The 12,110-nt window shown below is 39.0% G+C and overlaps 1 protein-coding gene across 1 annotated transcript; it reads right to left on the reverse strand.

Annotated features, from left to right (window-relative positions):
• Positions 1 to 5,200: 5,200 nt before the first annotated feature.
• Positions 5,201 to 10,124, reverse strand: LOC146377488 (chemerin-like receptor 1). Its single transcript, XM_084944539.1, has 3 exons — positions 10,043 to 10,124; positions 6,369 to 7,395; positions 5,201 to 5,339 (listed from the first exon to the last, which is right to left on the reverse strand). Exons 1-3 carry the CDS (start codon positions 10,122 to 10,124, stop codon positions 5,201 to 5,203), a joined length of 1,248 nt encoding a protein of 415 aa, XP_084800665.1.
• Positions 10,125 to 12,110: the final 1,986 nt, after the last annotated feature.

Genomic DNA, 12,110 nt, shown 5'->3' on the forward strand with positions numbered 1-12,110 from the left:
TGGAGTAAAAGACATCCATGGATTGGCACTTTATTAAAGAAGGAGCATAACAACAGCACAAACACTAACTCCAACTAAACAAAATGGCTTCCTTTTATACTCTACCTTTTCAGGTGAGCATCCGGAATAGCCCAAGTATGGGGGTTAACTAATCAAAATGAACACATAACCCTCCACACAAACAAACATACAATAACATTAAAGCACATCACAAACATATACATATTTCCAACACGTACTATAAACAAACCAATAACATAAGCTTCACCCATTTCTATCTAAATTAAAACCCTCTTTAACCATACTCCCTAACCTGGCACACTGGTCTGCTCCAAGAGCTCTTAAACAGGTGATTGAGCCGCTTTCACTCTTTTGCTCCACATCCTGCAAGAAGCAACCAGGACAGGTGAGTACCTTTACAAGTTCTCATTTCACATATGTTTAGGTTATTGATAAATGATTAACTGCAAGCAGCTCTAACTTTGGCTCTTCTCCGACACAGGTAGGATGGCCAGTCCCACTGTCTCTTTTCCGTTACAAGCTGTCAATTTAATCGTATGTCAAATAACCTAATAAAAGACTCCATAAGAACTAATGTGTTTTCTTTATTACCCTATTTTAAATTCCTAATCCAACAATTAATCACTAACAATACCAACCAGGTAATGGAACCCCTGGTTTCCATTACAAGGAGACTGGATGGTAGCGCTGGTCCATTTGTACTGCTGAGGATGATGAGACCCAGGTGATCTAGCCAGGGTTTGAAAAGGCCCAAACTCAACCCAAAGGGGTGGAGAGCACCTTCCCAACCCATCATGGCTCAGAGGATGAGAAAAAACACTTCATTGTTGGGTCATTGCTAATTGCTAAGGACTTAGGAAAAAGGTGGATAGGGGTAAAGACCCCTACAGAGAAACCCCAACAATCAGACAGCCCTCTATGAACAAGCACTTGGGTAACAGTGGGAAGGAAAAAGTCCCTTTGAACAGTAAGGAACCTCTGGCAGAATGAAGCTTAGGGAAGGGAAGGCCATTTGACATGACCAATTGGGGGTGAGGGACCACTGCCGTGCTGTTTTCAGAGTGTTGTGGAATTTTTCCATTAAATAAAGCCTGCAGACGAGCAGTGAGCGGTAGCTAACATTCTTTAATCCAAACACACAAAGACAACAGACAACCAAGCTTGATGGAGAGCCTACATGACCACGGGGCAGGGTCAGCAGAGTCTCACTGAGCCTAGCATGGCTCTCAGTTAAATACCTTCTTCAGGAACAAAAGGCAGTACACAGCTGTTTCACACCTTAAGGTTCACACTCCCTTGCTACTTCCCAGAGTCCTCGAAGAGACAAAAGACTGGTCCTCTGGAGTTCCTGTTTCCCCCAACATCCTTACTACACCCCCTACCATTTGTCTTAAGTATGAGTGTCAGACATGTTAAAATCCAGTGGCACCAAGGCATTACAATAACGTGATTAATACATAAGTGAAAGAAATTCCTATACAAGAGAGAAACACCTACGTGAAACCTGAGCCCACACTGGATTTTCTAGCCATTAATCTGCACTCCTGTTACTGGCTGTGTGTTTCTATAAATATCATATAAAGTTAATAGATTTTTAAAATTTTACTGCTGGGATCCTGTGTAATTCCTTTCCTCCTGTTGTTAAGGATTTGACCTTAAAGGTTTCAATGACAGCAATAAAATTCACTCCAACCATCACTTATCCTAGCTGACCTGTACTCATTTTAAAAATTAATCCTAAATACTGCAGTACAACAAAGGACTTTACTAATGAACACTGATCATAATCTTTAGCTGATATAGCATTCTCCGTTCGTTATCAAGGGAAGCAATTCAACAAGACGCAGATTTTATTCCAGCAGTGTGGTGAATTTAACAAACTGCATTTGTTAAATTTATAAAAGCTATAAATATATCAGGAGGTTATGGCGTGGAATGGAAAATACACCTACAATAAACATTTATATGATCTGCTCAACTTTGTTTCTCATCTTAATTGTTTGCATGAATAGTTGCTGGCTACTTCTTTACTTAGTATTTGGAAAATTGGAACAGCTCTTATAATGGCTGCCACACAGATACTTCCAGCTCTAAGTTAGGGACCTTACTCAGCAAAATGGATAATTGGAAAGCACCCACAGACCAGTGGGAGAAGGGTGCACAATAGTACAGGTCACCTTAACATTGACAAATGTTCTGTCAATACTTTACTGCTGCCACTGCTGTTATACAGTATATTTTTAAGCGACTTTGAAAGCCATGCTGGATATTGTATTGTTTCGAGATGCAGAAGTATACCAATATATATGTGACCAATGGAGTTAGAACCTTTCATATTTATAGAAAGATAAGCAAAAATCTCACTGTACCTCTTCTTACTTGAGGCACATTGAGTGTCTCCGAGGAAATAATATATTAATAATAATAACAATAACAGATTGCAAAAGGTTGATGATTCAGAATGATTTGGCTTCACTGAATCATAAAATTACATAAGTTTGAAGTAAGAACAAAACTGTCACAATTATGTGTGTGTATAAACTCTTGATTTACTGCTTAGGTGAAGTTTAGAAGTTGCAATTCTGGGCTGATTTTTACTTGACAGGACTGAGGTCTGTTATTTGTAGAATGTTTAGCATATAAACAGCTCCCTCTGCTGGTCAGTACTATTAGTGCGTGTTATGTTATTGGATAATTAGAAATTATTATCTGGTGTATTATCTCGATTTTTCATCAGTTTCAATCCTTTATCAGTTCTTTCATCAATTCCAATAAATTGTCATTTAACCAAGGAATACATTTCTAATTCAAACGTTATAGAAAAAATATCAGTAGTATTCTCTTGTGGTCTGGAAAAATTTGGGCTGCATTCATCCAAATCAACTCCTAGTAACAAATTATCCTAAGTAATTTTCTAAATGGCATTTTGGAAGCATTCTTACTCCATTTGGGGGATTCCAGATAATTCTTCTAATTTTCAGTATCAGGTTATGATCAGACAATCCAGCAATCAGGTTTAAATACAAATCCAAAGTGTGTACTTGCCAAAGTAATAATTCCTCTAGGTCCTTTAATTGCTTACATCAGATGAAATTGATCAGTTATTTGTTCAATCTTTCTTTCTAGCTATACTGTCTCTCCAGTTTATATTCAAATCATATATTATAATGTTTTTCTTAGAATTATATTATTTTTTAACATAGTTTCAATTCAATTATATTGAATTCATTTTTTCAATATAGCACCAGATCACAACAACAGTCACCTTTAGTTGTGATCTCGATCCCCAGCAATCAGCCAGCTCAGCTACCTTTGAGCAAAGATTTGGCAACAGTAGTTTGCACGCCTGCATGGCTTAAGCCAGAAGAAAACAATCTGCAAATACCAGTAAAAACTGCTGGACATAGGTTCATGTGGTCTTATAATGATGGAGCCATGGCAGTTTCTTTTCCAGTAACTTTTAATAATAATAAAAATAATAATAATAAAAACAGAAATATGCCAAATAACTTCGAACATAAATGATTATACTGAATGCTGGATAAACTCAACATCAAGAACAGGAAAAAACGTCTTAAATGTGTGGTGATGATTAAGATGGGGCACAGAACAAAATCAAAAACGATAATAATTACAGTTTCAATTAAACAAAATACTAACGTAAGCAAGCAAATTTGTCTCCTTTTCACAATATAGTTTTTGGTAAACATTTAGAAGTTAACTCGGAATTTCATAGGGCATACACGGTGGATGGACACATTCTCTCTAAAACCTAATAAGACATGACATTTTACTTCATTTTATGACAGTCAATACAAAGGTGATTATTAGTTCTCAAGAAAACCAACAACTGGAACGTAATGGAACGGAACGTCTAATAAAACGTGGCTTCCTCTTATCAGGTTAAGAGATTGTGTGAATGACTTTTTGGAAAGTCTGTAATAGGAACTCCTGTGGTTTATGCAGGTATTCCATAAACCACAGACTCAAAATCAATAAGCTTCACCATTAGCTAGGTTTGTTACAGAGTGGAGACTGCAGTTTTTAGGGACATCAGACATAAAGAAAAGGTGACATAGGACAATATTGTCAGGTCTGCACTGGCAGACCGCATAGAAAGGAGAGAGTGGACCCAAATGCAGACTAAGGAGACGGAGTAGAACAAAAAACAAGCCTTTTATTTTTGGCTGCATAAAATACAAACTCAAAGAAAAGGGAGACAAAGAATAAACTAACAAAACCAAAACTGGGAAACAACTAAACACTAAGTACATGGAACATGAAGGTGAGACACAAAGGGAAACTTACACTATAAATACACAGCAGGATGATCAGGGAAGATGAGGCAGCTGGGGAACACAGGAGGAACTAAACATAACAGGGCATTGGAAGCAAAATTGAACACAATGAACACAGGATGAGAGAGTGTCAACACAAAACAGGAAGCACGACAAACACGGGGACAAAAACAAAGGAAAGAAACAGACAAGGGGACATAAGTGACTGGGGAGACAGAAAGGGAACACGGATGATGGAGACTAAAGTAACTAAACAAGAAACCTGGAACACAGGGAAGCCACAGTGACAGAAAACTAAAGATAGTAACTATAAATATAACATAAGCAGAAAACAACTAAGAGAACCAAAACAATGAATGACACCAGATCAAAGAATATTAATAAAACCCCAAAACACATAGACATTGACCATGACAAATATGGGGCAACAAAATTACCAATCATTATCACATCCACTAAAAAATAACTGTATGTAACATGATGACACCTTTTCCATTCCTCTAAAATATGCTAAAGTTAATAAGTACTTCAAGTTACTGACATATACTATGTTTTTTCTTTCCTTTAAAAATTTGAATTGATGCTTTGTTATTATAGTGTAAGTACTGGTAATCAATCAAAGTTTTTAGATAATTTAAGTTACAAATTAAATTAAGAATAAAGGGGTCTGGGTTTTATGGTGCTTCACTTCCTTCTTAGAGATGAGCACAGCGACCCCTTGGACTAACCCATCCTCTTTTATCAGGTTCTGCTGCATGAAAGTGGTTTCCGTGGGTCATTTTATTGAATACATGCTGATCTCAAGAAGTGCAGAAAAGACAATGACTCCAAGACCACCTATGGCTTGGATGGCTCAGAATGATGTAATTCCTTAATGGTACCTAAGTATCTTGGTATGTCAGCTTGGCAGCTTTCAACCCAGTGTCAGGTGATCTCAGTATCTGGCCTTTATAGTGCCTTGTTCCAATACTTTGGATGCGTATATATTTGTAAGTACTTCTTGTGGTAATAGGCACATTGCTGAGTGTACATGGGAGCCATATGCTGGTGGTGATGTCTCTTTCAAACATAACTGCCATGCCACAAGAACCTTAGCTACAATGTAAAAACATTAACTCTGAGATGAGGGGAACACATGCTCTTTTTGTTGCCAAAAGACACCTAAAGAAAGAGGACTAAACTCTAAGCCAGTACCATGGTAACTAGGACACTAAATGTTTATCTTTAGACAAAAAATTCCTCGAATTCCTCAGACTGTATTAGTCTCATTGTACCCAACAGCACAGCCATAGTGTTAATCTTGGAACCCAGAAACTTTGGTTCAACCTCCCTGTCCTATATAATAGTAAATATTTTATAATAAATGTAAATATAAGAAGAGATTCATGTGAGGAGAGGAACTGAAGACATGACATTTGATTTAAGTTATATATAAGAATATGCCTATATAAAACTAAAGACTAAATAATTATACAAAGCTGCTGTTTTGTTAAACGTAACATCATATCATTTATCTTATACAGTACATTAATAGGAGATAAGCTGTTATGCTAAATAATTACTATAAAATCGAATTATTCACATGGTGTTGTTGTAAATGTACATACAGACCAAATAGGTTATACTCACTGATAGTGTTTAAAGTGTCACTTTCCACTTAACCAAATCATACTTGTTAAAGGTTAAAAGAACCAGTAAAATGAACAGGAAACAGAAACATATGTAATACTTATTTTGAAATTACTGACTCGATCTTTTTTTTCCCAGGAAGTGGCATTTTACAATCAGTTTCAGCTCTGTAATGGTACAAACTTAATGCAAACTTAATGTATGACTTAAGAAACAAACGACATTAGCCATTTCCATTAAATTAACATTATAAGAGCAGTAAAATGGGCATAAATATTTATTAAACCTTTTCATATATTTCAAACAACACAGGTCTAGAAAGATTTTCTCTGAAGTAATATTGTTTCCTTATGGTTCTTTGTGTCATTAACAGCCTTACACATCAGTTTTCAAAGCTGAAATGTATTTGTGCTAACTGACTTAGTATAACTCTGAGAGCGTTTCTCCTCTTCCTGGAAGGCAGTCTCCATTGCAGCTAGAATGGATTTGCAGACTTCTTTCTTAAAATCTTTGCCCACAAACACATACAGCAGTGGATTCAGGCAGCTGTTGAGAAAGGCCAAATTGGTGGCCAAAGGGATCCCAATGACACCACTTGAAGTGTCCATTTCTTTCGCCAGCACAATTAGATCCATAATATAAATGGGAGACCAGCACAGAAAAAATGTGATGATAATGGCAACAATGATCTTAAAGGGGCGACCTGATTTCCTTGCCAGTGTGTGGTTTCTTCTGAGATGATGGATTATTACAGCGTTACAGGAGACAATGATAGAGAATGGGACTGCAAAAAGCACAAGGAAGCGGGCGATGATAATCGGTGGATAACGAAATTGTCGCAGTATATTGGGAGATTCTGCATTATAGTCATCAGAAATAGCGTAGCTGTTTAAGCAGAGAGTTTTGTTTTCATTCTCACACGCTTGCTCTGTGTCCATGATGATGGAATATGGAAAGCCGATCATCAAAGCCACCCCCCAAACACCCAGAGTCACAAACAAGGCCTTACGTACATTTCGGTTGTTCTGAGCCCAGACAGGCCACACCACAGACACACATCTGTCTGCACTAATCACCACCAGAATGTAGACACTGGCAAACATGTTCAGAATAAGTACCATGGTGTTGAGCTTGCACATGAAGTTGCCAAAAGGCCAGTGGAAGTCTAAAGCAAGGTTTATTACATTGAGGGGTAGAAATGCTACAAAGATGAAGTCGGCCACAGCAAGGTTGAGGTACCAAACTGTGTTTACTGTTTTCTTCATCTTTAGCCCAGTCACCCAGATAACCAGTCCATTCCCGAGCACACCAAGGAGAAATATCAGGAAGTGAAAAATGATAGACACAGTGATGAGAGACTTTCGAATCTCAGGAGTAGTTGTACTGATGTGAATGCAAGAGTTGCTGGTTGAGTTACTGTTGGTCACCTCCATCATTTTCTTGAGACCTGCGGTATTAACATAAAGAAAGAACAGTATTAATGTATGTCAAAGTCAGTTTTAGTTTTTATACTCAATTTAATTACTCTTACATCACAACTTGATGTCAAATGCAAATTACAAAGAAAATGAATCCTGTTGATATGAGCACTTAAAACATATTTTGCTAAAACAACACAAATAATGTTGAGTGTTTAGATTGAGGTACTAAAGTGGATGTAGATTACAATACTGATGAGCCCAAAAGAACCTCAAGAAGAGCAGGGATGATTTCAATTCATGAGTTGATGTAAACAATTAAAATCAGTTAAGTTATCTAATGTACTCTCTCATCTGTTGTCTCTCTCTGCAGTACAGTATCACTTCCTAATACAACGCCTAGTGGTGCTATTCTGTAGTTTATCTGTGTAAGCCATTCGATGAAAACCTTTGACAGGGAGTGCAGAATTATTAGGCAAGTTGTATTTTTGAGGAATAATTTTATTATTGAACAACAACCATGTTCTCAATGAACCCCAAAAACTCATTAATAGCAAAGCTGAATGTTTTTGGAAGTAGTTTTTAGTTTGTTTTTAGTTTTAGCTATTTTAGGGGGATATCTGTGTGTGCAGGTGACTATTACTGTGCATAATTATTAGGCAACTTAACAAAAAACAAATATATACCCATTTCAATCATTTATTTTTACCAGTGAAACCAATATAACATCTCCACATTCACAAATATACATTTCTGACATTCAAAAACAAAACAAAAACAAATCAGCGACCAATATAGCCACCTTTCTTTGCAAGAACACTCAAAAGCCTGCCATCCATGGATTCTGTCAGTGTTTTGATCTGTTCACCATCAACATTGCGTGCAGCAGCAACCACAGCCTCCCAGACACTGTTCAGAGAGGTGTACTGTTTTCCCTCCTTGTAAATCTCACATTTGATGATGGACCACAGGTTCTCAATGGGGTTCAGATCAGGTGAACAAGGAGGCCATGTCATTAGTTTTTCTTCTTTTATACCCTTTCTTGCCAGCCACGCTGTGGAGTACTTGGACGCGTGTGATGGAGCATTGTCCTGCATGAAAATCATGTTTTTCTTGAAGGATGCAGACTTCTTCCTGTACCACTGCTTGAAGAAGGTGTCTTCCAGAAACTGGCAGTAGGACTGGGAGTTGAGCTTGACTCCATCCTCAACCCGAAAAGGCCCCACAAGCTCATCTTTGATGATACCAGCCCAAACCAGTACTCCACCTTGCTGGCGTCTGAGTCGGACTGGAGCTCTCTGCCCTTTACCAATCCAGCCACAGGCCCATCCATCTGGCCCATCAAGACTCACTCTCATTTCATCAGTCCATCAAACCTTAGAAAAATCAGTCTTGAGATATTTCTTGGCCCAGTCTTGACGTTTCAGCTTGTGTGTCTTGTTCAGTGGTGGTCGTTTTTCAGCCTTTCTTACCTTGGCCATGTCTCTGAGTATTGCACACCTTGTGCTTTTGGGCACTCCAGTGATGTTGCAGCTCTGAAATATGGCCAAACTGGTGGCAAGTGGCATCTTGGCAACTGCACGCTTGACTTTTCTCAGTTCATGGGCAGTTATTTTGCGCCTTGGTTTTTCCACACGCTTCTTGCGACCCTGTTGACTATTTTGAATGAAACGCTTGATTGTTCGATGATCACGCTTCAGAAGCTTTGCAATTTTGAGACTGCTGCATCCCTCTGCAAGATATCTCACTATTTTTTACTTTTCTGAGCCTGTCAAGTCCTTCTTTTGACCCATTTTGCCAAAGGAAAGGAAGTTGCCTAATAATTATGCACACCTGATATAGGGTGTTGATGTCATTAGACCACACCCCTTCTCATTACAGCGATGCACATCACCTAATATGCTTAATTGGTAGTAGGCTTTCGAGCCTATACAGCTTGGAGTAAGACAACATGCATGAAGAGGATGATGTGGACAAAATACTCATTTGCCTAATAATTCTGCACTCCCTGTAGATAATGCCTTATTTTATGCTGTCAACTTCATGTGCTTTATTCATTCATGTAAATATTGAAAATGACAGCTTCAGCCTGGCATTTAATCTATTATTAGACCCAATTGGCTTCTCTCAAAATGTAAAAGAACTCACCCACCGCTTTAACATCACTCTGGATCCTTTTCTGACATATGACATAGAAACTTAACATTTAACTGTAACTGTAACTTCTTTAAACCCTCCTTTTGTCAGATCGTTTCCTAGTAACATTTAAATTTACGATAATGGATTACAGTTCATAAGGGAATACATTTCATCAAATAGATGTCTTTCTAAGGGTCAGGTGCAGTGTGTGCTCGACAGTGGCCAGAGGTGTACACCCTGGTGGACTGAACCTCAGCAAGACTAACAATTGGGACATGGAGTGTCAACTCTCTGGTGGGGAAGGAGCCTTAATCCCACTGAGTTGGTGTGCGAAGTTGAGAGGTACCGGCTCTATAGTCAGGCCCACTTCAACGCACGGCTTGGGCTCTGGAACCAGTCTCCTAGAGAGGGGCTGGACTCTGTCTCAGTCTGGAGCTTCCCTTAATGAGAGGCAACAGACTGGGGTGGTTATCCTAGTATCTGCTCGGCTTGCTGCCATACATTGGGGTTTTTCCAAGTGGAAGAGAGGGTTTGTACCCTGCACCTTCAGGTCTGGGAATGGATCCTGATTGTTGTCTGCGCTTATAGCCCAAATGACCCGGCCTTCTTGGAGTCCCATGACGGGGTGCGATTGGGAGGAACGGCTTGCAAGAATTTAACTCGTGTGGTGTTCTGTTACTGGACTTCTGTGCCAACCACAGGTTACCCATAACAAACACTATGTTCGAACATAAGGGTGTCCATAAGTGCACATGGCACCAGGACACTCTAGGCCACAGGTCGATGATTGACTTTGTAATCGTGTCATCAGATTTGCAGCCGTACGTTCTGGACACTCAGGTGTGGAGGTGCTGAGCTGTCAACTGATAACCACCTGGTGGTGAGTTAAATCAAGTGGCTGGGGAGGATGCTGGAAAGACCTAGCATCCCTGAAAATAGAGTGAGAATGCATTGGGAATGCCTGACAGAGACCCCGGTCTGCGAGCTTTCAACTCCCACTTCTGGCAGAGCTGTAAGAGCATTACGGAGGAGACTGGGGACATTGAGTCTGAATGGACAATTTTCAGATACACCTTTTCAAATACAAACAAAAGTAAATCATAAAACATTTGATGATGAACTTATGACAAGGTGAACTGGAAATCAGGGGAGGGACAGATGCTGCTGGGGCGGGACAAACATCACTTTTCTGGTGCTGCAGGCAGGCAGGCACTATCCAGGTACAGAGAGAGAAAGTGTGGAGCTGTTGGTGATGTGTAGCATTGTTGCTGAATTTTTGAACTCACATATGCTTAGGTTATGTTTATTTGTTTAAGTGAGGGAAATTCCCCGCATCCTTTAAACTACATTGTTCAAATTGTAGAGCATTTCAAGGGGATTATATAGACTAGGTATCTTTAAAATAGACAGCGTACTTGCAATACATTTTTGGCTTAAAATAATACATCTCAAAATATTTCATGCATAACATAGATAATAACATGCATCTATAAAATGTTTCTCAGAGTTATTATTTTTAATCAGTCACATTTGATGTTGATTGTTAATTGAATCTTTCTAAATTTAGATAGTGAATTTTCATGTTCATTACTTTTATATATTCCTCATAATTAAACAATAAGACCAAATACTCGGATGTCTTGTATTTATTATGAAGGTATAGTTTGAAACTGTCACGGTCTTGGGTCTCCTGACCCAGCGTTTTTAGTTCTTTGTGATTTTTGTATTATTGTACTTGTGTGTGATCCATCCTGTTTTACTTTGAAGGTCCGTGTCTTATGGGAATGTGTCCTGCTTTGCTTGTCTCATCGGTCCTGATTTCTCCCAGCTGTGCCCTCCTTCTGTGTCTCATTCCCCTCGTTATTTCCCAGTGTATTTAAACCCCGTGTTTCTCTGAGTCAGGGTCGCGTCGTCCCTCATGCTGTGTGTGATTCTCCCCGTGTCTTCTGGTATGTGTTATAATTAGCTTTTCCCAGTTTAGTTTTGTATTGCTTGTGTTCTATTACCAGCCAATAAAGCTGTGATTTTGAGTTCATCGTCTGAGTCCTGCATTTTGGGTCCAACTCCTGCCTGCCGCACAGCGTTTCATGACAGAAATATAATACTTTTGATTTTGATTTTCCAAACACATTACGTTTTTGTACAAAGTATCAGTATCGGGTCAGTATCGCCGATAGCAGACTGAATTTTACTTCAGATTAATTTAGATCGTAAAGGAAATCAGTGGTATTGCACATCACTACCACAGATGCTGGAGTTTTTCCGCATCGTTAAATGCAGTTTGTCCGACAAATCAACTATGACAGCTTATAGGTGCAGACGTCCCGGGCTTGAGCTCCAAACGGAGCATTTACGTAGGGCCCAGTCTCTGACATTTTATATTCATTTTACAGTGAAACAGCTTTGAAACCCCCCCCCCCCCCCCCCCCCCCAAAAAAAAAAAAAAAAAAAACAGTGTTGGGAGTGGAAACCCGAAAGAATTTAAAAAGTCAATGAAATTCACTCTGTGTGCGCACACTGCCGAGAAAAAAATGGAGAGGTGCTTTCATTTTGTTATAATCGCTGCATAGAAATATGACTAAAAGCACGACTCTAAACCATCTGG

This window comes from Perissodus microlepis, chromosome 11 (genome assembly GCF_051167445.1).
Source record: "Perissodus microlepis isolate ML-2025 ecotype Zambia chromosome 11, ASM5116744v1, whole genome shotgun sequence".
NCBI lineage: Eukaryota > Metazoa > Chordata > Actinopteri > Cichliformes > Cichlidae > Perissodus > Perissodus microlepis.